Below are 26,528 nucleotides of genomic sequence, written 5' to 3' on the forward strand. Positions count from 1 at the left end.
GTTAACATTCACAGTATGTAATCTGATGGCAGTAATGGGTGCACAGGAATACAATGGGCTGCAACTGAGGGAAATCAGGTTAGCTATGGTCCTTTATTTATTCAGTGTGCCTGTGTTTCCCACTTGTTCATTGCCCCATCCTATTGAATGCTAAAATTAGTTGCTGGTTGCCATTCAATTTAGCTGGATGCATCAATATAATACTTCAAATTGTGGTGTAATCTTGTATTAGGTTCAGCCAGAATTGCTTTTTTTTTGGTAGGAAAGGGTGCGTAGGTTTTTAGAAATTTGTAACTTGGATGTAGATTCTGTACTGCTATGAGGTGCTAAAGCATGCAAAGACGTAGATTTCCCACCCTTTACAAAGTGATATTGTGGGGAGACAAATGGGATGGAGCAAAGGTGAACATGAAAATGCTGTCTTTTTTTTTCCCTCTTGTCTGTAATGAAAAGGGGCAAATACAACATCAGAAGGTGGGAATTGATTAATCATTGATTGATTAAATTCCTCACAAGTCATTCCCTTGTGAGAGTGAAACCAAAAAATAAATCCCAGATTGATTTATTTTTGCATATACTTCATACAAGGAGGGAGATTTGAAACCATGTGGACAGTTTTACGTTAATTTGGATATGATGACCTGGAGTGCTCACATGAATATCTGCTCTAGTTCTTTAAATTAAGCACAATCTTGCTACTCCCTCAGCTTAGCTTTTAAGAATCAAATTAAAAATTGACATTACATGGTCACATTATTCAATGTTACATTATTCACAGGAATGGAATATTGGATTGCTTTGCAGTTCTGCAAGAACATTGTAAGGTAATTGATTTGTCACATAGTGTGACTTCATTGTGAATGACGGACTGATTTTTATTTCCTCTTTTTCACAGATTAAAAATTGCTCCAGACTGTACAACTGAACTGAACCATCATGCATACTTATTCCTACAAAGCATCTTTGACAAACACGATTTGGTGAGCTAATAGTGTGTGTTTTGGTTGATTTTTGTTTTACTTGATTCCAACTGCTGGTAATACTAGGCAAGTAAGATTCCAGAGTGAAATCTGGATTGATAAATCAAAGTCTTAATTTTTGTTATTTAGTTTCGGTAACTGACCTCTGCCAGTCTACTGGTAACAAAATACCGTTGAGGTTTATCTCACAAAGGAAAAAAAAAACATATATTACATGAGGCAGGAACTATTGGAGCAGTCTCATTGTAAACTTCAGGGGAAAAAAAATCTATCATTTTTATTCCAGCGATACCCTTCCAAATACTCAAATCTCGTTGAATAGATACCTCTGCTCCACATTGCCTCCTTGCTCAGTAGGCTTGATTGTAATAAAGTTTCTTTCAGCAAACTGCATTCATTAGACATTGTTTGTTTAAAACAGATGGCCAACTCAGCTGGCTGTTGTTTAACATGGGTTCCCTAAACTCATTCTTCAGAAGCTTTTTAGGATGTCTTCTTCTCTGACACCCCCCCACAGCCACCTTCTTCTCAGACATTTAAGCATCTCCCCATTCCTGAATGCTTAGAAACATTTAATAACCACACCGCTGCTGGTATTGGCCTCTCTCCACTGCATGAACTTGCTTCTGGTTTCTCCCTGTCTCTATTTCTGGTGACCATAAAACTCAAATCAGTAAATACCTTGGCTGTTATCTCCCCAGGTGGAGCTCTAGCCATTTAACTGAAATGATGCAATTTATTGAAAATACTGTTTTGAACTCAATTTTCAAAATGGCCTTCTGGTTGCTTTCTTTAAAAAAAAGTCAGATCTTCACAAAACTGAAATATTAAAATCAATTTTTTTCTCTATTATAAATTGCAAATTATTAAATAATATGTTAAGAACTTTCATAACAGTTTCCCTTTTATATGTCTTTAAAAGTGCTCAGTTATGCCTTTGTCCTTAGTAAAACCTTTCCTCATTTTTGTTCTCATATGCCTGCTTGAGAATTAATATTATTATTTTTGAAGATGGACATAGTTCTTGGGACTAAAGAGATCAAAGGGTACAGGGAAACAGCGGGAACAGGGTACTGAGTTGGGCTGATCATATTGAATGACAGAGCAGGCTTGAAAAGCCAGATGGCCTACTCCTGCTCCAATTTTTTACAGTTCTGTATTTCAAAATAATAAGATGCTTCAGTAAATTTTTAAAAATTGTTTATTAGAGATGGATTTGTGTTTTAAACATATCGCCAGACTGGTTATCAATTAAACTACTATGCAGTACTAAATTATATTCTTCATAAACACGCTCATATTTGTGCAAAGGACAAGAAAAAATAACTCTATAGAGCAATTATGAGTGGAAAAATAAGGAAAACCCTGTTGAGCAACCCAAAGAGTAAAATTAGGTGACTTTCTCAATGTTCTTTTTGGTTTCTTGTTGACGCAATCATGTTGCTGTCAGCTTAAAAGTGATTGGAGGTAACAAGTCGGTTACATATAGATCTTACTACTAGTTTGTCATTCAGAGTTTTGAGGATATCCAAGGTATTCATTTCTGAAAATTTCCCGGATTCTCATGAGAATATTACACTCGGATACCTCTTCAACTGGCTTCCTTTTAAGAATTATCTTTTATTTACTATGCGAGAGAGAGAGAGAGAGAGAGAGAGAGAGAGAGATAGCATTGCTTCCTTGTACACTCCTACACAACTGTCCATCCAGTCTGTGGTAAAATGCATATACCACTTCAGTCAGAGGTTGTTACTAGGCAACCTTCAGAACCAAGACACTTTCACGAATGACCATCTGTTTTCTGATGTAATTTTGAAATAATCTCTTGTCTCTCTCTTTTTATAAGCTTTTCTCCCATTGTCATTAATTATGTAAACTTCAGAGTATCCCCATTTCTTTTTAATGTTTGATTTTTTGACTTTTTAATTCCAAGAAAATACATATTAAACTGTCTGCAACCCTGAAATTCTCCAAACCTTAAATCATTTCCAATTCTCAATCCGTAAGATGCAGTTTCTTTGCTATTAGTCTAGTTTATCTCCTTGGTCCCCATTTAAGATTGAGGCAGTCTGTTCATGTCTTGGCATTGCATTAACCTTAAACTGAGCTTCTCACTCCATAGCTTCCTTAACACAGAGATTATCTGTTTCCATGACACCACTTGTCTCCATTCCTGTCTTAGTTTATCCCTTTATAAAAATCTCCTCTGTAGTTTCATTGTCATCTAGCTGGCATTCCATTCTGCACAAACTCTGCAGCTTAATCCAAGCACACATCAAATAAGACATCAGTATCATTCTATGCTTGTACTTTGCCTCCTGATCCACCACAGCTTTCATTTTAAAATTCCCATCCTGCTGTTAAGATTTCTTCTTGGTCTCACCCCTCCCTATCGTTATGACCACTTTGAACTCTCAAAATATCTAAATCTACTCCTCTAATTCTGGTTTCGAAGAATGGGGAAGATCTTCTAGAAACCTATAAAATTCTAACAGGACTAGATACGATGTAGGAAGGATATTCCTGATAGTGGGGAAGTCCAGAACCAAGGGTCATAGTTTGTGGACTTCTAGGACTGAAATGAGAAATTTCTTCACTAAGAGAGTGATGAGCCTATGGAATCCGCTACCACAGATGGTGGTTCAGGGCAAAAAATTGCTTTTAAGAAGAAAATAGATGTAGCTGTTGTGGCTAAAGGGATTAAAGAAAGGGGGAGGGGTGGAATTAAGATATTGAGCTCAAAGATCAGCCATGATCATATGGAATAATGGAGCAGGCTCAAGGATTTGAATGGCTTACTCCTGCTCCTATCATCTACGTTTCTATGGTCTTTTATACCATTCCATCCCCATCCAATGACGGTTATGCTTTCACTTAATCGTTCTCACCACTAAATCTGTCTTCATAAAGACCTAGTTTTAAACCTATCTCTTCAACCATGCTTTTAGTTACCAATTTTCTTCTTTGGTTCAGTATTCATCTTATTTCATTATGTACCATGTTGTGGGATTTTTCTACTCTGTTATTACACTGTATAAATGTCAAGTTATTTAACTTTATTCTTCTGGGTTGTTTCTCAGGATCGGGATTGTGCATTGTCACCCGATGAACTAAAAGACTTATTCAAAGTATTTCCTTACATGCCTTGGGGTCCTGATGTCAACAACACTGTTTGTACCAATGACAAGGGATGGGTCACTTATCAGGGTTATATTTGTCAATGGACGTGAGTAATTTTCCTTCAAGAATTTCAAACAGTGTTTTAAGTTTATCTGCTTTCTATTTAAAATCTCAAACTTTTGAACAGCTGAATATTTGTGTTTTGAATTAGGCTGACCACATACCTTGATGTTCAGCGGTGTTTAGAATATTTAGGTTACCTAGGATACTCCATTCTAAGGGAGCAGGAGTCTCAGGCGGCTGCTGTCACTGGTAAGCAGTAGACTTTTATTGAACTTTTACAGGGAGTTGACATTTGTTTGATCTAAAACACCAGAGTGTTCTAAACTAATCCATACTGAAGAATGATAATAGCAACAAATCTACATTCACTCAAGAAAATCTCCTGAATTTAGCTGATACCAAAGGTATTCTATGTGGCATTTTACACATTAGGAATGAATGTATACTGTGTATACTCAAGTAAAGGTAGATCTCATGTAAAAGTCAATCTCTTATATTTGGTCAAAAATCTGTAATTTTACGTGTATCTTGTATAAAAGTCAACCCTAGTTCTTCACAAATAACAGATCAACATTTGTGAGTCAATGTATTATCCTGTACATAAATGTAACAATGAGAAAATGAATTTTTTTTTGCTATTATGTGTTTTGATGTGCAATTCACACCATGTTAGGCTACTGATTTCTTAAGATCATTATCAAACGAGCACTATAATCAGTATGATACAAATTTTAGCAACCATCATTTCCTATATGAGATAGGCCTATATGCATTTACTTCACTATAATTATTGTGTAGCTGTTGATGATTTGTCACAGCTACAATGATCGGTGAGACTGTATGAGAGTCAAATGTTTGATAATTTTTTTAATCAGAAATAAAAGCTTGAAATGTCAGTTTGAAAAACTAAAACAACAATAGACGAGAGAAAACAAAGGGAAATGGAAGAATATGGCACAAAAGTCTAAGACACATCAGATCAGAGTCAGATGACACCCTCTCTTTGTGCGCAGCTCAGCTGAGCTCAGTTCCCCTACAGCACTTGTGGAATTACCATAATTCATTGTGCATGAATTTCAGCCCCACATAAATAGTATTGATGTAATAGTCAAGTCCATAAATTTAACCTTAATAAAAATCTAAAATGATTGATTTTTACACAAGTATACGGTGTGTACATATTATCTGAATAATTCAAACCGACCTGTTGACCTGTAAGTTTCTTTGCTGCCCCAACGAGTTCATCAAGTTGTCTGTCATTTATTCTTTATTCGCTCATTGAACTTGGGCTTCATTGGCAGAACCAAGTGAGAGAGCCTGGGTCCTGTTCCTGTTCAAGGTCCCTGAATCTATGCCCTCCTCTATCTTTAACCATTGTCACTATCGTGCATAGTTTTTTTTTGTATTGGCTTGAATTTATGTTTGACTTATTAATCTGAAGCAAGTATGTCTACAGTGTAGTTTTTTCTAATATTGAGCTGACCTTGACAGACTCAAGCATTTTTTTAAACTATCACCTGTTTTGCATATCATTTTTATGTTTTGATATAGCATCAGTTGTCTGTTTCATTGAAGTTTCATTGGCATCACCACCTTGTTGATATCCTCCTACATTTATTATTTTGCATTGTACACTGAAATACATAACTTTATATTTCAAATTCTTAACTGTTTTTTGAATGCTATTGAAGCTCTTCTTTCTAACATACAGTAACAGATATTAATTTATAACCATCTAATTTAGTTTGAAGAGGTCTGTAATAAATTTGAAATTTACATAAAATAAACGTAAATTGTAATGAGGGACTATGAGATTAAGCAAATCTTCCTCTCCAGATCTGAAGGGCAGTCATTTTGAACTCAGTGTTAACTCTGAGAAGTTATCAAATCTGTTGAGTTTTTCCAGAGCTTTGATTTTGCCTCAGATTTCCAGCCTTTGTGGTATTTTGCTTTTATTTTAGTTAAGCACATCATTTTAATTAAAATGCCATTCATGTGTTTTCTTATTTTTCTTGCCTAAATTGGATGGGTGTCATATAAATTATGTCAGCACTTACTATTATTACATGTGTATGAGGAAATGAATTAAATCTTCCCACCCATCACCACAGCAAGGTTTTAATGATCCCAATACTCATGATAAAAGCCTTTGCTATTACATCTCAATATCATACCACCGGAACAATGGACCTTAAAACCCATCAACCCTGCTCTGCCATTCAATGCAATCATACTAATCTTGGTTGAACCCTAGCTTCAATTTCCTGCTTCCCATAGCTCATTGTTCCCTGAGAAATCAGAGTGTGTCCATTCCAACCTTACTGCTAATGGAATCTGCATACTATTAATTGGTTCTGCTTAAAAGAGATGCAATGTTTGTTTTTATTCAAGGTATTTTTCCATTTGATGAAAAGCAATGATCATGTGGATATAAGTTAGCTCGCTGAGCTGGAAGGTTTGTTTCCAAATGACATTAGTTTTGCTGGTAGTATCTAATGGATTCTTTTAGGTTTACTAGTTGCTATTTAAGCGTGTTGGTAGGTTTGTGGGCTACCATGATGACAAGGGGTCTGAGCAGTCTGGAAGTCATTTCCAGTGTTTCTTTGATGTAAGGTTATGTGGTTATAGAATTTGGTTGTGTTGTTTGGGTCTGCTACATGGATAACACCTTTGTCATCACAAAATGGAACAAATTGGAGGAAACATACGACACCATCAACAATGTCCTTACTGGCATAAAATTCACAAAAGAGGAGAACAACAACAGATTCCCATTCCTAGATGTGACAGTTAAAAGTACAGTAAATGCAGAGCTTCAAACCAGCGTCTACAGAAAAACAACAAACACAGACCAAATACTTACCTTCAGAAGCAATCGTCCCAACACCCACAAATGGAGTTGCATCAAGACGTTATTTCAATGAGCTACATCACATTGCAGCACCCAAGAACTACAAACAGCAGAAGAAAAATACCTATACAATGTTTTCGAGAAAAACGGGTACCCAATACAGAGAAACCTCGATTATCCGAAAATTGGATTATCCGAAAGAGATCTAGAGGTCCCAATAGAAACATTACATCAAAGATATGTTTCCAACAGTGATCGCGTCTTTTGTTTAGTGATTTAAACAGGCACCGTCTCCAAATGACGAACATCCCGTCCCCCCTCCTCACTCTTTTTCCCTGGGGTTCAAACCACCCCACCTTGCTTCCCCAGATAACCTGTCAAAAAGTTGCAGTGAAAAGGTGGATGTGTGTGTGTACACACTATTTGGAGACTTGACCCCACAAAGGCAGCTGCAGCAGCAGTCTTGTTGGTGTACAGTCCGGCTGCCCCGGAGAGCGGGCGGGGTGAATGGGAATTTGGGGGCGGCATTGGACAGTGGTGGGGGAGGTTGGATGGGGTTGAGGGGGTGGGGGGTGGGGGGCAGGGGGCAGGGTTGGATGGGGTTCTGGAGGTAGGTGGGGTGTGGTGACTCACGCGCTTTGTGCTAATGGGTAGGGACGGTGTTGGAAGGGGTTTGGGGGGCGGTGTTGGCGGCGGGGTCTCGCACGTTGTGTGCTTCTGCAGTCTCCTGAACAGGTAGCAGACTTTTAAAAACTCCAAGCCCCAGCAGAAAGGCATTGAAACAATTAACCAAATAATCGATTATCCGAGCAAGATAGTCGATTCCTCAGAAACAAACCCAAACAAGCAAATACCCTTGTCATCATGGTAGCCCACAAACCTACCAACACGCTTAAACAGCAACTAATGAACTGAGAGGATCTGTTAGATACTACCAGCAAATCTAATGTCATTTACACAATACCATGCAAGAACTGTGTAAAAACACTGCATTGGATAAACTAGCAGGAAACCTGCCACCAGGACTGATAAACACCAACTGGCCACCAAAAGATATGCCCCACCATCACTAGTTTCCATACATACAGACAAAGAAGGACACCACTTTGACTGGAACAACGCACACATCATGGGACATCGAAACAAAAACATACACGAGAATTCCTAGAGGCCTGGCATTCTAACCAGAACTCTATCAATAAACACATCGATTTAGATCTCACCTACCTTCCCTTGAGCAAAGCAGAACCGGAAATGACATCACCCACCTTAAGAACCAAGACCTATGAATAGTGAGGCAGGGCATACCACCAGCACTTCACCTGAGACTCTCACTGATGATGTTACCTATTCATGGTGACATACCTTCTGAAAACAACCCTTCTAGCTCAGCGAGTTAACTTACATCCATATTATCAACCTTAGCTAGAAATCTTCTCAAAAATCGCTAACAATGATCATTATAAAAATGTGAGCAACGTATTTCAGAAAATTCTAATCTAAACTCTTTAATTGATTACATAACTATTTGCAAGGACTTTATGTAGCATTACAAAAACAGCACCATTGAAAGCTTTGGAGACTGAAATTGGAACATCAAATTCACTTTATAATTTCATTATACCACTCAATCCCAGAAAATATTAATTTAGTACTGTGGAGCAGATGTTGAGACACCAAAATACCTACTGCAGCTTTCAAACTTTCCTATATTTGGTAGATTCTGCAAATATTGACCCTTGATATCTCTGTTCCTGCTGCAACGTTTAGACAGAAAACAAAAAATGCTGGAAATCAAAGCAGGCCTGGCAATATCCATGGAGAGAGAGCAAGCTGATGTTTCGAGTCTAGATGACTATTCAGAGCTCTGCACTGATTCAAATATCTGCAGAAATGTGCTCCTACAGCATTTAGACACTTTATACAGCATTGCCTGGAACACATATGTTAGGTGGGAAAGAAAGTGGGATTGCATTTACTCTGAGTGTCTGATTAATGATTTATTAATCAAACTTTATATTCCTGCAGTAACGAGAGATAAAAAACTAGATCTGCAAAAAAAGCAAACACAAAGGAATGTGTTTCAGTGTAATCTTATTGGCATGAAAAACTGTGGCAAAACTGGAATTCTGCAAGGCTTTCTTGGCCGAAATTTAATGGTGAGCACCTTAGAATTTTTAGAGTACTGCATTCCTCCTCTTATTTGCATTTTAATGTGTACAGGTCCTGAAATTCAAATTATTGAACAACTGTCTAGTTTAATGTATTGTAATGTATTAGTAAAAAGAAAAGCATTATTAGTTATTAAAGATAACACTACAAAACTATTTATTGAGAACTAAGTACTCATCTAAAATTATATGATCATTCTCTGTAACATTGTACTTTGATAAAATTACTACCTACACTGCAATGTAATGGTACACAAATCATGCAGATTTGTGAAAGCATGAAGATTTTTGTACTACTATATATTGGAATAGGTATAAACCTTTTAAAACATTTTTTGGTGTATCAAAGAGTAATTATGGAGTCACCTTCTATTCATTTTCTACCCATTAGAGCTGTATAACTTTTATTCATTGGTAGCCTCTCGTAGAATATGAAATGGAGATTGAATCTCCTATTCAATTCTTTCCATCCCACACCCCCCACTCCTAAATTGTTTTTTGCATTTTGTGCTTTCTGAAATGAGACTTTGGGTGCAGGGTGAATATTCAAGGCGTTATTGACCTTACAAAGTTGAACATTGAGTTATAGATTTCCTATACCTTGCTCAATATAATTGTCAGAAGGACGCCACAGCAGCACCAGTGACATCTTTATTTCCAACATCAGCCACTTTATTGATCTGAGAACAAGTTATTAAAGTCTGGGTTTTGTTTTGATGGTGGATTTTTAGGTCTTTGACTTGAAAGTATTTTTAAAGCCACAGATGTTACACAAAGTCCTAGAGTGTAAAGGTTTTAAACCTCTTCTATACAGAACTTGAGATTCAATTTGTAAAGAAATATTTTCAGAACTCCATTTTGCTTCTGGTGGTGGAATTTGATGACACAATAAGAAGACATCATTGTTCAAGTCTTTAAAATGTTGAAGTATGTAGATAAAAAGCCTCAAAACGAATGTACCACATATCCTTTCAGCATCGGTCAAGGCACAGTAAATGACAGTGGCACCTGCAGGCTTTTGAACCCTGCAAAAGAGTCCTCATATTAACAACTAGAGATTTCTCCAAAAGTTTTTACAACTGTCCCTCAAACTAATCAAGCGACAGTCTGACATAGTCATTCTCACAGAATCATATGTTATAGCCAGTATCCCAGAGACTAACAATGACATCTCTGGGTATGTACTGTCTCACCAATAGAGCAAATCCAACAGAGATGGTGGTACAATGGAAAACAGGAAGCAGTTGGCCTTGGAGACCTTAACATTGACTCTGGACTTCATGAAATTCCATAGCATAGGGTCAAATGTGGGCAAGTCAAGTTTCTGCCCCAGCTGATAAATCAATTTTCTGCCATATTGAACACCACTTGGAGTCGTACTGAAGGTGGCAAGGACACTGAATATACTCTTGGGTGGGAACTTGGATGTCCATCATGGAGTGGATTGGCAACATTCTTACTGATTTCTAAGCCCATAACCTCTACAGCATAGAAGGACAAGGGCAGCAGATATATGGAACACCATCACCTGCAAGTCACTCCAAACTAACAAAATCCTGACCTAGAACCATAATCATCATTCCTTCACTATCACTCCCTCCCTAATAAACACTGTGCCTCATGTACTGCAATAGTTTAAGATATCAACCACCACCACCTCAATTAGGGATGGGCAATAAATGCTGGTCTAACCAGCAAATGTCCACAGCGTGTGAATGAATAGTAGAAAGACAAAACATGAAGATTTCTTCCACTTGCTATTGAATATTGTAGAATAATTTCCTTTCTCTTAACTGTGCAAAACATTGAATAAAGATTGGAGTTGAATCTTTGAAAGACATGAGAAAAAGCTGATCAGTTTTGGCTGTTTATATTTAGAATATATCTCATGTGTCATCTGGAACCCGGGAGGCTATTTTTCAGTGCCATTAATTTAAGGTGAATGAGGTGGATCAAATTTTTATTTAATGCTCTGGATCTGCCCTAGACTGGAATAAAACAGGAAATATATCAATACTTTATCTTCCTATATATATTGGGTTTTTTCACTTATTTAGGTAATTAAATTATGTGAAGTACGTATTTTATATTTAAATCCATTTTTCATATGAGTTGTAACTTTCATCATCTGTGATTAACTGACTTGCTTTGTTCCACTTCACAGAAACAAAAACAGATAAAAGAGGAACACAAGTCACTCTATGCCATAAACACAACCTATGTGTATGGGCAAGAAAAATATTTACTGGTAGGTAATTATGTGAATATGATCAAAATGCACAGCATGTTCACACCTCTTTCCTTCTGTGATCCATGTTATCTTACTTTAGATCCAAAGTCATAATTCTTCACACTTCTGTTTACACCTACAGGAAACATCTTAGGAAGAAAATATTAAATCTATTAAATATTGAACTTTTCACATAGTGTTTCATTTATTTTCTTGGAAGTTTTGTGATGCTGGTTGTTAAATTTGACTTATACAATGCTCTAAAATCTTTAAATAGGAGAATGATGTAAGTTTTAATGTTAACTAGTTTTTGAACAAGTGTTCCTGTGAAGGGAGTAGGTTACAATTAAGTTGACATTGTTTGTTTACTACAAGATCCTTTACCTACTTTGTCAGGTGAATTCCTTGGAGATGCACTTTGTTTATAGCCAGAAAAAGTCAAAGGTGGAAACTTTAACAACTTTTGCATGTATATTTTTGAGGATAATTTCCATCACACTAAGTAATCACCACAATTTTTGAATTATTATACTGAAAAGCAACAATTGAACTGACTGAATTTATCAGTTTAGTTCAGTGGTAATACTAAATCAGTGTCTAAATCAGTTTCAAGTCCCACTCTCTGACTTCAGTTATCCTGGACTAATGTTTTAATACACTTCCCAGATGATAGAACAAAACAAAGCCTAGTCTGTCTGTCTCACCATAAATTAGATGGGTGTAACAAAACTGAGGTGACGACCTAGTGCTTTTCTCGCTGGACTGTTAATCCAAAGAGGTAATGTTCTGTGGACCAGGGTTTGATTCCTGACATGGCAGATGGTGGATTTGAATTCAGTAAAAATTTGGGATTCAGAGTCTCATGAATATTGTCAGAAAAACCCATCTATTTCACAAAGGACCTTTTAGAGAAGGAAATTGCCATCCAAATCTGGTTTGGCTACATATCACTCCAGACCCACAGCAATGTGATAGCCCCTTAACTGCCCATTGAGCAATTAAGGAAACGTAATAAATGCTTGTCTAGCTTGCTATGTCCTCATTCTGTGAATGAATTTTCTTTTTAATTGTTATGTCAAGAAACAACCCTATGCACTTTACTCGGGTATGAGTGTTAACAATGTCCCAATTGTAGACTATAGACTGCATTTCAAGTCTTAGTTGCATCCATCTTTAAATTTTCCCACATAGTCACAACATTGAAATTTATCTGGCAATATGGGCAGTTCCATGGTATACATGTCCAAGAGACAGTAATCAATTTGGACACCACCATGTGCACTATCTAGCAGCTGCTACCGCTGTTATTAATGTGTTGTGGTTACAGTGTGGTCTGCATTTTCTAGCTGGTGAATGAATAAGATAGCAGGAGAAGAGGGAGGTGCATTTCAATATTTTTGCAATGTACATCATCATTCACTTTTAGTAATTTGTATATTAACATGCTATTGTCATAGATAACTGATTAAAGTAGTAATTTTACCTGTTTCTGTAATGAAAACTGAATATGAGGTTGCATTAAAATAAGCAATTATTTTCCAAATGGAAGTTCTGTTTTCTATTGTTATAGGGTGTTTGTTGGTTCTGATTCAGCACAAAGGAAATATTTTACATTTTATTGAAATGGTGCTAACTAGTTTGAATTCAAATGGCATTTCGCTTTAGCTGTTCAACAAAAATATAATCCCAGTCAGGTTATAAATAAGACATTTAAATAAAACTGGTCATGCTGTTACAACAGAGGTGTGGGAATATTACACTAAATTCATTTTGTTCAAAAATTCAACATTACATTGATGTGTTTAGTTAAACTGCTATTTGCTCACTTACTGAAGTAGGATTCAAACTGTGTTTCACACTGTTTATTTGCATTTTTTTGTTGTTGACTGTATTGAAGCTGCCTTGCTTACCCTGTCTTTAGACTGAAACCTGCAAACTGCTTTAAACCTTTTTTGCACTTCATTAAATAATTAGTAAAAGATTGACCTAATGTACTCTTTCAAGCATGATAATCAACATTTGTAACCTAGTGTTGTATATGGTAATTAAATTCACATGACTTTAACTGTCTACCAGATATGCCAATAAATGGGAACACAAATGCACAAACATTGTTTATTAATTTTCTCATTTAGATATCTCTAGAATTCTAATATTCACAGTTGTACCACAGTTGATGTCATTCTTTGCGGGATTCCTCTTTTAAATTTTCCAGTTTGTGCTTTAAGCTTGCATTTTGTTTTAACAATCTTTTAAACATGAAGACAACTCTAAGTTTGTTTTTCTTTTCCTTTTTAAAGCTACATGAAGTTTTGTCTGACTCCGAATTTATTACTGCTTCTGATACCGTTTGTGATGTTGTTTGCTTGGTATATGATGTCAGCAATCCCAAATCATTTGATTATTGTACAAGGATCTTCAAGGTATTTGCAGCATCTAGTTTAAAAATTTGCACAGTGTTTCCTTTCTCTCAGTTTCTCTTTATTTTGTGCATCTGTATGATTGTGACAACAATTTTCTCTACAAAATCTTTACTTTTTTTTCAAATAGTGAATGATAATTGCCAAATTTAATGATCATCCAACAGACTTTGAGAAGTTTTGGACTTGTCTGATATCTTTTGATTTGTGTAAATATCTCTTAATCATGCAAATAGATACTGTGTTTTGAAAAGCAGAAATGGCCAACATTGCATTTGTCACATTTTTCCACATTTGTTCAAAATCTTTAACTTCCTCCAGTCCTTTCTCGATCCTTGAGTTTTTGACTATGGAGCATCCAAGTTCCTCCTCTTGGTGGCAGGACCTTTAGTAACTCGTGTTGAGGTCTGAAACCTTCTTCCTAAATATCTCCAAATTTCTGTCCTCTGATCTGACATCTAACTGTGTAGCACTGCAATATCTTTCTACAATAGAACTGCTACGCAAGGGTAAATTGTTGATGAAAAGTCCAGACCTTGCTATATTTTGCTGTGCTGAACCTAGTTTCCTGACTAAGGTTGCAGACAGTTTCATTAATATTACATATTATTTGAGAAGACCTGCTCAAGAGATTCCAGACAGATGAAAGGGCATACCAGCTTTCATATGTTTATTTACCAGTTTGTTGCACAGTGTCTTTTTTTCATGTGTATTTTATTTTATCTTATCAACTAAACAATACAACAATGCCTGATACCCAAATGTACAATTAAAAATATGATTACATTTTTGTCCTTGAACAACTTAATGGAAGTATTACCAATAGGGTTCTGTTTCAATGTACAATATGTTGAGTTGTAGCGTACATTTTGCACGTGCGATTTTATACCCTCTGTATCTGATCTGTCCTGTTGGAGTTGTGGCAATGTGTACTTCCTCATAGGGAAAAATAGAAAGGTAACTGCTCATGTAAGTATCAATCAAGTAGGACTGTAAATGATGGCATTGACAAGGAGCAAATCATCAGAGGAACTATGTATGATGAGACAGTGCTAAGAAAAGATATGTTTATAATTTCTCTAAAGTAAGTCCTTTAAAAACCATTATTGGAACCTTAATCCAGTTCACTTTGAAAGCTATTTCTAAACTTATCACAAAAAAATTATAATAAATATTAATTTGTCATTGTAGCTGACACTGCAACTAATGAAATTTATTTTTTTTTTGTAGCAACATTTCATTGATAGCAAAACACCATGTATTATTGTAGCTGCAAAGTCTGACCTGCACGAAGCTAAACAGGATCACAGCATTTCTCCCATTGAGTTCTGCAACAAACACAAAATGCCACCACCTCAAAGTTATACTTGCAACAGTGTCGGCACACCAAGCAAAGACTTCTTTGTCAAAGTGACTACCATAGCCATGTATCCGTAAGTACAGGGCATCAAGCCAGTACAGTCTTGCATGAGTTGTGTTAAGATTTGCATGGATCACCATCATTAACTGCAGTTTGAAGCAATATTTTAGAGGGTAACCTGAGATAATAACAAGAAAATATTCTGCAATTATGAAAGAAATCATAGTATGGTGACAACACAGAAGGTGGCCAGTTGGCCTAATAGGACTGACAGTTCTGGGGAAAAGCTTATATTCTATATATATATTATATACTCTCCATTTTTACCCTATAGCTCTGCAGATTTTCTGTCTCAGAGAGTTATTGAATTCTCTTTAAGGCCTCCGCGAATAACAACTTAAAATATTCTCAGAAGAGCCACATGTTAATTTTTTTAAAATGTATTTGTAAAGCAACCAATGGTTGGACAGTATGGCCAAATGTCAGCACAAGGCAGAGGTGTTGGGATTAAGTTTACACTGTAGATGCAGTGATAGTATTAAAGCTGGGCAAATTGTTTGCACTGATAGTCTCCCTTAATTTGGGCTGCTCAAATTATCATACACTCAGGCTTGCATCCCTTGCCCGATTAGTTTTCTAATTTTAGTATTTCCTCCTCAAGCATATGCAGAGAAAGTTGGTCAGTCTATCTTTTGAAGTCTCCCTTTTTTCATATTGTATTCTCAATAATACTTTTCTGCTAGTGTTTTGCTTGAAAAGTCCGAGCACCTAGACTGAAGAAAAGCTGCCTATACAGCTATGATTATCATTTCTGGTGGTTTCAGTTGAATGATGGGAAGCTAATCAAGATATGATCTTTCTATGGAGAATCATTGGCTCCGTTGCACTTGCAAAATGAATTTCAAGAAAATGTGTAGGAAAATATCAAATTTATTGGTCTAGAATGATCGTTGCAAAATTATTCTAATGCATATGTCAAACAAAAATAAGTTTCCATCATGGGGCTTCCTTGACCCTTATAGGTTTAAAGTTATTCTTAGAACTGAAATATGCTGATGGATTTCATCTTAGGGTCTTAAAAGGAAGTAGCTAGTGAGATAGTTTATGCATTTTAATTTTCCAAAGCTCACTAGGTTTGGAGAAGGTTCTTTTAGATTGAAAAATAGCTAATGTAACTCTTCAAAAAGGAATGGAAGCAGAAAGCAGGGAGCTATAACTATATTCAGTTAGCTTAACATCTCTCATAGCATACATATTAAAGTTAGTATTAAAACTGTTAGTGTCCTAATGCATGAATCAGAGGAGGTTATTATGCTAGTACTGCAAGTAAGGAAGGATGATAAAATGTCATGTTTTATTGCAAGGGGAATTGAGTTTGAGTAGGGAAGTTATGCTTCACTTTTGCAGGGCATTGGTGAGTCTATAACTCGCGTACTGAATAGAAGACTGGTAACATTCTTGTAGCAGGATGTTAATGTATCGGAAGCAGTTTAGAGAAGATTTATTAGACAAATGCCAGGAATGATCACGTTGCCTTACGAGGAGAAGCTAGGCAGACTAGGCCTGTAGCCTCTAACATTTAGAAGGGTTAGATGAGATTTAATTGAAATCAGAAACAGAAATTGCTGGAAAAACTCAGCAAGTTCGGGAGCATTTGTGAAAAGCAAGCTGAAGTAACATTTTGAGTCCAGTAAACCGTCTTCAGAGGATCCCGAGTGGACTCCATTTAAAATAGAGATAAAGAAACCTCTTTTTTTTTCCCTGAGGGTTTAGCCTTTGGAATTCCCTTCCTCAAAAGACAAGAGTACAGAGTCTTTAAATACTTTTTGAGGCAGAAGTAGATAGATTCTTGATTACCATGGAGATGAACGATGATCAGGGTTATGCAGGAAAGCAGAGATTAGATTAAAATCAGATCAGACATAATTCTATGGAATGGCTGAACAGGGTCAAAGAGCCAGCTGATCTACTTGTGTTTCTTTTAGCTATATTTTGCCAGTGTTTTCTTTGCACTGGGTACTTATTCATCAGACAATTTTGGACCTGTTTTTTGCTAAACATAATAGATTGGAGAGACTGGAGCTAAGTGTGAGCCCCTCAGAGGAACAGACTTATCCCAGTCAAACCTGATGGACTGCTCACTGCACTGCATGCAAATTAAACAAAATAGAGTATGCTGTCGTTGGCATTCCGTTATTCTGGAACATTTCTATTTTATAATCTCTCAATCCAATTTATTTGCTGTATTATAAGGACAGTCTAAAATATTGCTTCCTTTAGGATGTGATGGAATTAAGTGCATGCAGGTGACTTCTGATATATGTAATAACTGCAGGCTGTTGACAGTATGACAGCTGGCACCTCGTACATTCATAGTTTAATTACTTGAACTCCTCTATAATGCAGATTTTTCTTTTCTTAAATAGGTAAAACATTGCAAAATATATCTTGACCTCAGCTGAGAATGGCAGACAGTAATGCACTAGATTATTACAAAGGCTTGGTATTATTTTCTTTCATATCCAGTAAACTGGACCTGCTGCAGTTGCATATTATCTTTTAACACAACAAAAATAAAATTATTGTATGACACACATGCTTTTAATGTTCTTTGTCATCATTGTATCTGTTCTTACAAGTAAGATTTGCTTCCACTGTTCATGTAGGATTGTAGCATGTTATGTGTTCTCCCCATGGCAACTTGCTGAAATGTGTTCAGAAGTGGCATTGGACATTTGGTACCTTTGCAAGTGATTTACAAGAATGGTGTGAATCTGAATTTTTTTTAACTTTGTAAGCAGAGACTCAATTGCCTTACTTCTGTGTGTTTTCGCAGCCATGCCCGGTTACGCTGTTTATGCACCTGCAACAGGTGTTCATTTTGCATCTGTCAGAACTTCCTCAACTCAGACTTGCTGCAATCTGTAAAGACCAAATTCTTCACTGCAGTTCTTAACAGGTTCTTCATTTTATTTACTGGGTTTCAGAAGGTTTTTTCAAATTGTTTTTCATTGGTGGGTGGGAGAGGAGTAACCTTCAAAGTCAGCTTCACTCAGCATATCCACTGAATTATTTACATTTTCAAGATATTTATTAATAAGGATTTTAAAAGTCTTTATTGGGGGGAAAAAATCCTTTGAAGCCCTTTGCCTTCACATGCAAGAATAATGGTGGCCATTGAAATGCATATTTCAACATGATTACTGAATGGTGTTCTTTTAATATATATTCCAGTCTTTATCTGGTGTTCTTACCAATAATTGGCTGGCAAGTCTGAAAAGTCTATCTGTTGAAGGAAGATATAACATATATTGAGCAAATATGTTGTCAGTAGGAAGGTAGCTGAATTGATTCTGTATTATAGACACCTGCGCAATGAAATACTTCATACCTGTCACTGTGTGCAGAATAACGTTATTAGTTTCTCATAAGTAGGTAGTTAGATCATAAGATGCTGTTTTTCAGGTACCATTATATATTGGCCTAAGTGGATGCATTGCCAACTTTTTAATTGTTAAAAAGAACTCTGCTGTTCCTTCATGTCTCTAATGATCCAAGTATCACATATAGGCATAATTAATATCTACTGCTTTCCTCAATTCCAGAGTGCTGAGAGTTGGCAATACAATGGTAGTAATCATTTAAAACATTATAATTTAAGAATCTCCAACTCTTGTCTCTTTGTCAAAATTGTTACTTTGCTTTATGGAGATGCACGATGAGGGAAAGAGTGTTGTTCCAAAATCTAAGCTTCAAGTTTTCAATTTAAAAGAAGCTTAATAGGTATGCCTTTTTTTCTAAATCTCCCCTCCAGATTGTTGAGATTATGAATATAAAACAGGCATTTTAAAATCTCTGGTAGTGTGTGTTTCTTCAAAGCTTTCCAGATGAGAATACTTGCAAAATATTAGTAATGTATACAGTGCTTGTTAAATATCACCTTATCATATCTCTAAGAAATACCAAATTTGTTCACAAACTGCTTTGCCATATAGCATTCTACAAATATCAAATTTAATGGCCATTTGGCGAGACTTCATAAACAGCAGTAAAGTAAATGACGAGTTGATCAGTTTGGTGATGTTGACCAAAAAAAAAAGTTGCCCAGTATGACATACAAATGCACAAATCAAGATCACACATAATCTATTGAACTGATATTGTTGTGTTCTGAATTCCATTTCTATCTCCCCCCCCACCCCCCCCAATGAAAATAGAAAATTCTGGAGAAATTTAACAGATCTGGCGCTACCTGTGGAAAAAGAAGTAGAGTTAATGTTTCGAGTCTAATCCGACTCTTCAAAATAGGTCTCTGCATTGAATCCCTCCTGCAGTGTAAGCCTTTATCATATGCTGAAGTGCAGGAATGGGACTTGAATCCAATTCCTCTGACTCAGTATTTCTTCATAAACTGTATTATAGATTAACGGACTTTGAGCAAACTTAAGTATTATTGAAAAACACACATTTTGTCAAAGCTCTTTGTCTTGCATTCGTCAGAGCAATTCACAAAAGTACCAATTGAAAGGGAAAGCCATCACTGTTAAAACTTAGAACTATATAGCCTGGAAATGGGCCTACGATGTTGTGCTGAACATGATGACAAATTAAATTAATCCCTTGTGCCTGTCCTTGATCCATATCCCTCCATTCCTTGCTTAAGCATGTGCTTATCTAAAAGTTCCTTAAATCCACCTGTCATATCTTCTTCCATCACCATCCCTGGCAGCGTGTCCAAAATCTCACTACACTGTGTTTTTAAAAAAAAAACTTGCCCCTAACATCTGCTTTGAACTTTTCCCCCCTCACCTTAAATGCATGCCCTCTAGTATTAGACATTTTAACTTGGGGGGGAAAAATGATGATATGACTGTCAAACCAGTCTATGCATCTCATAATTTTATATACTTCTATAAAGACTCCCTTCAGCCTCCAGTGCTCCACAGAAAACAATTCAAGTTTTTTCTAGCCTCGTCTTATAGCTCATACCCTCCAATCCAGGTAGCATCCTGGTAAACCTCTTCTGCACCCTCTCCAAAGCCTCCAGATCTTTTCTGTAATGTGGCTACCAGAATTGAGTGTAATACTCTTAAGTATGGCCTGACCAAAATCTGGCCAAGCTGGAACATGAAATTTTGATTAATAAAGGTAAGCATGCCCTGTACTTTCCTGATTTGGAGATGCCGGTGTTGAACTGGGGTGTACAAAGTTAAAAATCACGTAACACCAGGTTATAGTCCAACAGGTTTAATTGGAAGCACACTAGCTTTCAGAGCGACGCTCCTAGTGGCCCTCCACTATCACCTGATGAAGGAGCATCACTCCGAAACCTGTTGGACTATAACCTGGTGTTGTGTGATTTTTAACTCTGTACTTTCCTGACCATCTTATCTGCTTGTGTGGCCACTTCAGACAATCTGGTTACTCCATTCACTCTGGCTTGGTTTGATGATATCCTCATCGAGCATGGCCTCCACCTCCGTCTGGACGTGTCTGGCTTTGAAAGGATTAAGCTGAAAGGGATGTTGTTTTATCGGAGCAATATTCCCTACTTCATGTACAATAGCATTAGTCCTCCCCATCTGATTCTTATATATGTCCTTATACTGCAGGAACAAATCTTGCAACTACATTCTATGCTCATGAGACAGGTAATTTACTAACCTATCCTACTCTTCAAAGACTTCTGCATTTTTAAAATATTTTGAGGCACATCAAAATCCACATCCTCTGGATTTGATTCCTTGCTCTGTGGGGCAGTAACTAATATGTGTTTCTCCAGTTCTTTCTCTCTAGTATAACCTGTTCACATGACATGCCCGATACCATTTTTTTTCGATCTGGCATCTTTACCAGACAGGTCTGAACTTTTTCTCCAATTTGATAGGGACCACTAAACTTGGCTGTGAAGGGATCTCCTATAACTGGTAACAGTACTAACGTGTTATCCCCTCGGGAAAACATGTCTCAGAGTCTCCGCTTTTATCTGCCACCAGCTTCACTCTACACTGTGCCTTCATTAGGTGCTGTTTAGCCCATTCACCACCTCGATTTAATCTTTCCCTCACCTCTGATATGTAATCCAAGTGTGAGATCTCCGACTGTGGTCCTGTCAATTTTTCTTTAATTAATTTCAAAGAGCCCCTCACTTAATGCTCAAATATTAACTTGAAGGGAGTGAACTGAGTAGATTCATTTGGGGCATCTCTAATGGCAAACAATGTGAATTGGATAGCTATATCCCAATCATTCGGGTAATGCTAACAGTATGTTCTCAACATGGTCTTCAAGGTCTGATGCCACCTTTCTCATGCTCCCTGATAGCCCAGACCCTAACTTTGCTAGTTGTTTTAAGCAGGTGCCAAGTGGATATTCCAGGAAAGAATCAGCTGGTGAAACCACTTAGTTTTAAACAAAACAGAATTTATTTACAGGATTACTGAATGAAACACAAACAACAGAGAACAGAATACCGAATAACCTATTCTATGTGAAAACCTAGCAGACTATCCCAACATAATGATGCTGTTCCAAATATTTGCAACAATCCCCATAAACACTCCTTGGCTCAAAAGGAAAAGTCAAACACAGGTTCTTAAAGGATAGAAATCAGACAGCGAGAGTGTTAGAGAGAGAGAGTACTAGCCTGGACCTGCTTCTTTGGGTCCAGCAGCCTTTCTTTTCCCACTCCTGCTAAAATCAAACCAAACCAAACCAGAGTAAAGTTGAGCTGGAGAACTGGCCACACCCCTTTCATTGTACAAGTGTTTTGTTTTAACTTGAAAGCCTTCTGCCTGAGGCAGTCTCTGTTTGCTATTCTTAAACTGGCCCAAAAACCCTTCAACCACGATACTTCTTTTCAGAGTCTCTGTCGTTTATGACCTCTCTGAAAAAAACAGCCATTGATTGCATAACTTTGTTAAAGAAGTAGCTTTGTCACAGTAGGCGAGCCAGTTCTGAATCCATGTGACCAAGTCATTGTGAATCCTTTGCATCTGGATAAACCTACTGTGAGAGACCTTGTCAAACGCCTTAATAAAATCTGTGTATGCAGCATGGATTTTTACTCCTGAAAATATCCAGCCTACTTCTAATTATTTTGAAAGCGTGAGAAACCTCAAAAGGTTGAACAACAGTGAAGTTAGTTATTCACATATTACTGTGCAATAGCAATGCAGGATGTTACCATCAATCTAAAAGGGTGTTCTATTACACAAATGGGTCATGTGATATAAGAATTTCATTGCTGGTGTAATGTCAGGTACGGAGGCTATACATTCTAGAGATTGATGGATTGTATCAAACAGCATGTCCCTTTAAGTTCAGAACAAGAAAGGTATTAACTGAATCCTACCAGCCTGCACCTGCAAAAGGATCCAGCACAACGATCAACATTAAATGCAATTTTGCAACTGGACATCATTTACTGGATAATCCTAAGTATGCAAAGAATATTCTTGACAATCAGTTTACAAATCAGTGTGGGAAAATTTGTGTTGTTGGAAACAACATTTACTAATACACAGGGCCCTGTTTTTTGCAAAACAAACACATTGCGGATTCATTGGTCAGGGGACTTTCCTAAGATATCAGTCAACCTACCTGGTTTAAACTTTAAACAAAGCCTGACAATTATGTTAATCAGTATTGATCGGTGTGTTCTCCATGATTGCCTGAGGCACGATCAGCTCTCTAATGTCATGCAGTATAAATGTTGGCTTTCCACTTGAATTGATAGTCTTGCTAATTGTCCTGATGAGTTCAAAATAAAAAGCTTTGACAGAATGTCCTTTTTTCAGTGAGACATAGGTTATGTACTATCAAATTATTATTTGAGTAAAGTTCCTCTATCCATCCTTTTTTTTTTAATTGCCAATTCTACAGCTTAAAACTTGAGTTGAGAGATGAGTCAGTATATTTTTCTGCTTGCCTAACATTTACGATTACTCATTGCTAGATTAATGTTAAAGTTCGTGTTTTAATACCATGCCTCCTAAAAGTTTTACAATAACTGCTCAGTATATTATTGAAGCTGGTCAAATGTAGGTCCATGTATTACCAAATAATGAACATGTAGTTTGAATTGACACAACTTTTATTGTTGTACATTCTTGTACTTGTAATTTGGGCAAAGTGATGGTCCACTGAAATGGAAGCTATTTGAAAACAGAATGAGGTGCTAGTGATGAAGAAGCTGGTGATTATTTGTCTAGCAATTCAGTTGGATACAGGAACTATATATAAAAGGCATATTTTCATACCTAAACCATACACACTTGAAAAGGTGTGCTGTCATTATTCATGTACCTAATCACTTTTTGCTCGTGAATGTTTGCTGTGTATGTATGTGTCATTCATAAACTGACCACTGCCATCTAACAATCCTGCTCATAACTATGCTATGATCAAGTTTTAAGTATACAATTCAGCAGCCCCCTATCCCTTCCCCTTCCTGTTTCCTGTCCCAAAGGTTTTGGATGTTTTGGGGTGTAGAGACATCATTGGAGCATTGTAATTTATTGCCCAGAAGTTGCAAATGTAAAACAGAGGTACCATAACCTCTCCCTTCAGTCGATTTAATTAAAAGTTTAAATAGGTTGATCAGTGAATATGTGAAGTTATAATTTGGGTGGAACTTGGCACAGTTGTGATAATACATTTTGTTCAAGTTTAAAAAAATAAGATCTTGATAGTCAATACATCTTGTACTTGAATTGTGATTCAGGCTACTTATTCTCTTCTTTTTTCTAGTGCTCAAATTTAATCTTGAATCTGGCCAAAAAGTGTTCACTTGCAATTACTTAAGTTCATATCCACTGGTTGAGGCAATACTATAAGTTGCCCAGATGTGAAGAAATTTGTTTGAACACTACAATGTTTTTGCACCCACCTCAGGAAATTCCTCTTGATTTTCACCAAGAAGGGATTTGTCCAACTGGTGAACTGTGAAGCTAGAACCAATTTCGTAGAACGTTATACTTCCTACTACTTGCATATCTTATGGTCTCCATTATGTTTCATAATGATGCATCCTCCCTATAAGATACACCTCAACACATCAAAGCTCCTTTAACTCACGTCTACCAAACCAGCAATCTCTACAACACAGAAGAACAAGGATCCCAGTGCACGGGGAGGCCAACACTTGCATGCTGTCCTCTAAGATGCATACCATTCTGGCTTAGAAATACATTACTGATTTGTGGATCAAATATCCTGAAAACCCCCTGCTCCACTCCTCCATCTCTAGTAGCACCGGGTGTACCTACATTAAATTGACTGCCAGGATTCAAAAAGCAACTCATTGCCATCTTTTCAGGGGTATGTAGGGCTGGGAAATAAATTCTAACTCTATCCAGTGACACCCACAACCTTTGGATAATTTTTTTTTAAATCATCTTTTACAGATTTAATTATAAATGGTGAAATTATTTAAAGCATTCATATTGCCAATCAACTAAAACCTTTCATGGTATAATTTTGAAAAATGTTTTGCATTATGTTTATAACCACTGATCTCCTGAAACACACATTCCTTGCAGTCAATGATGCGTTTCAATACTTGCGCTCTGGATGTGAACTTAATTTCTACATAGTTTTCAAGTTAATGTTTCTAGCTTTATTTAAATATTAGAATGGTGCCAATTAATTCTATTGAACTGAAGACCTACTTCTACTTTATGCTCAATTTATAGCAGCAATTCCTAATTTCTTTCTTGTAATTCTGTGTAAGTCGGTCATGGTAGTGCATTGCAGGTTTTCACCATTGATCTCAGGCCCTTATTCTCATTCTTTCCCAATTTCATACAGTAATTTGTATTCCAACAAAAGATCTAGCTTTACATAATATATCCTGTTTGCTAATCTCTGGAGTAGAGCAGCAAATTGTGACCAGGCCTGAAAAGCTACCTTGTATTTTTGGCATTTGAGTTAAGATGTCTGAGTCTGTCATGGGCAGTTATCTCTCGACAGTGAGATGCCCTCTTATTAATGCACATTTCTGCACAGTACATGACACTTTTCATACCAACCTTTTGCTTAAAGGGCCAGTAATTAAAACTGCTGGTCCACTAAAGAATTTGTTCCTATCCAGGAAAATAGTGTGTAGCTTCCTAAACTTGTTCAGAGATCATGTACAACCACCTGGGCTTGCAGACTAATTGGTTTCATAAATTTCTTTTTAAAAATCCCTCCTTCAGGTTAGCTTGTGAGTTGAAGTGAACAAAAACAGTGGATATGCCGTGAATAAGGCTGTTATTGAAGAATCTTTAAACAAATGCAGGATTCCAGAGTACAACCAACTTGTTCAGGAACGCTAAAATTTGATCAAGTGCATCCCATAACAGACATCCTGCATCTTTTAGATATTCAGTTCACCATCCAACTGAAATTACTGAAAACTAGAAATTTTTTTTTTGGGATGCGGTGGGGGGGAAGAAAATGATTATTATGAAAATCCTGTAGGTCTGCAAGTGCAGACACACTCTTAAGTTGGCTGACTTTACCAAAGTGGATTAAATTACTATATACGAAAAATTACTATATACTATATAAAAAAATTAATACTAATCATCTTTGTGTAGGCAACGGTAGTTCCAATGCAATGTAGAAAGACTGAATATTTTAGTGAAGACTTGTCAATTTACATTGATGCAGTGAACGGTGTCCTGAGTTTATTTGAAAATTACTTTACCTGTAGTTCAGTTGGTTGTATTGTTTGATTTCTGTCTGCAATGCCTTTATTAACAGCTAGGGGTAGTAAGCTTTTCCCTGCTCTGGATCTGTTTTGAGAGTTCAAACCTTCATGCTAGCAATAATAAAAGGGATCCATTCTGTCTTGCACATAAGGACACAGACAGACTATCTATTTCAATTTGGAAGGTGCATGCTGGTAAATTAGTCTCTACTTAGCGATTTGACTTCCATCTATCTCTTCAGCCCTCCACACCTTAAGTCTGCCCTCCAAAAAGGTATGGTGTTGATGGGGCATAGAATCTTCTTCTGAAACAATTTTCTAGAATTATAAAGTCTGTGTGTAATATGCACTGATATATACCACATTAAGTAAATTGGCACAAAATATATTAAACTGGAGAAAATAACTCATGGACTGAATCAGTAACAAAGATTGAATGCAAGTAACAGCACATCCTGGATTCAATTCGTGCCCAGTAATGAGTTAACTGAATTCAGCCAGAGTGATGCAGAGCCACTGTGAATTTTCCAAATATCTACAGACTATAGAGAACAATATCTACCAGAGTTTACGCTCTGATCACTTAGATTAGATTCCATACAGTGTGGAAACAAGCCCTTCGGCTTAACAAGTCCAC

General features: G+C 36.7%; 1 protein-coding gene across 4 annotated transcripts in view; it reads left to right on the forward strand.

Moving 5' to 3' along the window:
* The window catches only part of rhot1a (ras homolog family member T1a), a 93,248-nt gene that overhangs the window by 59,712 nt on the left and 7,008 nt on the right, over positions 1 to 26,528 (forward strand). For 3 of the 4 annotated variants that reach the window (XM_072558908.1, XM_072558911.1, XM_072558909.1), the window contains 8 exons: positions 896 to 980; positions 4,061 to 4,206; positions 4,312 to 4,412; positions 9,043 to 9,173; positions 11,350 to 11,433; positions 13,716 to 13,838; positions 15,066 to 15,268; positions 18,032 to 18,154. In XM_072558908.1, the coding sequence (XP_072415009.1) occupies positions 896 to 980; positions 4,061 to 4,206; positions 4,312 to 4,412; positions 9,043 to 9,173; positions 11,350 to 11,433; positions 13,716 to 13,838; positions 15,066 to 15,268; positions 18,032 to 18,154 (996 nt within the window). The remainder of the gene's footprint in view (positions 1 to 895; positions 981 to 4,060; positions 4,207 to 4,311; positions 4,413 to 9,042; positions 9,174 to 11,349; positions 11,434 to 13,715; positions 13,839 to 15,065; positions 15,269 to 18,031; positions 18,155 to 26,528) is intronic. The other variant, XM_072558910.1, reaches the window with a different exon arrangement.

The sequence above is a fragment of the Chiloscyllium punctatum genome, chromosome 39, assembly GCF_047496795.1.
Source record: "Chiloscyllium punctatum isolate Juve2018m chromosome 39, sChiPun1.3, whole genome shotgun sequence".
NCBI classification, from domain to species: domain Eukaryota; kingdom Metazoa; phylum Chordata; class Chondrichthyes; order Orectolobiformes; family Hemiscylliidae; genus Chiloscyllium; species Chiloscyllium punctatum.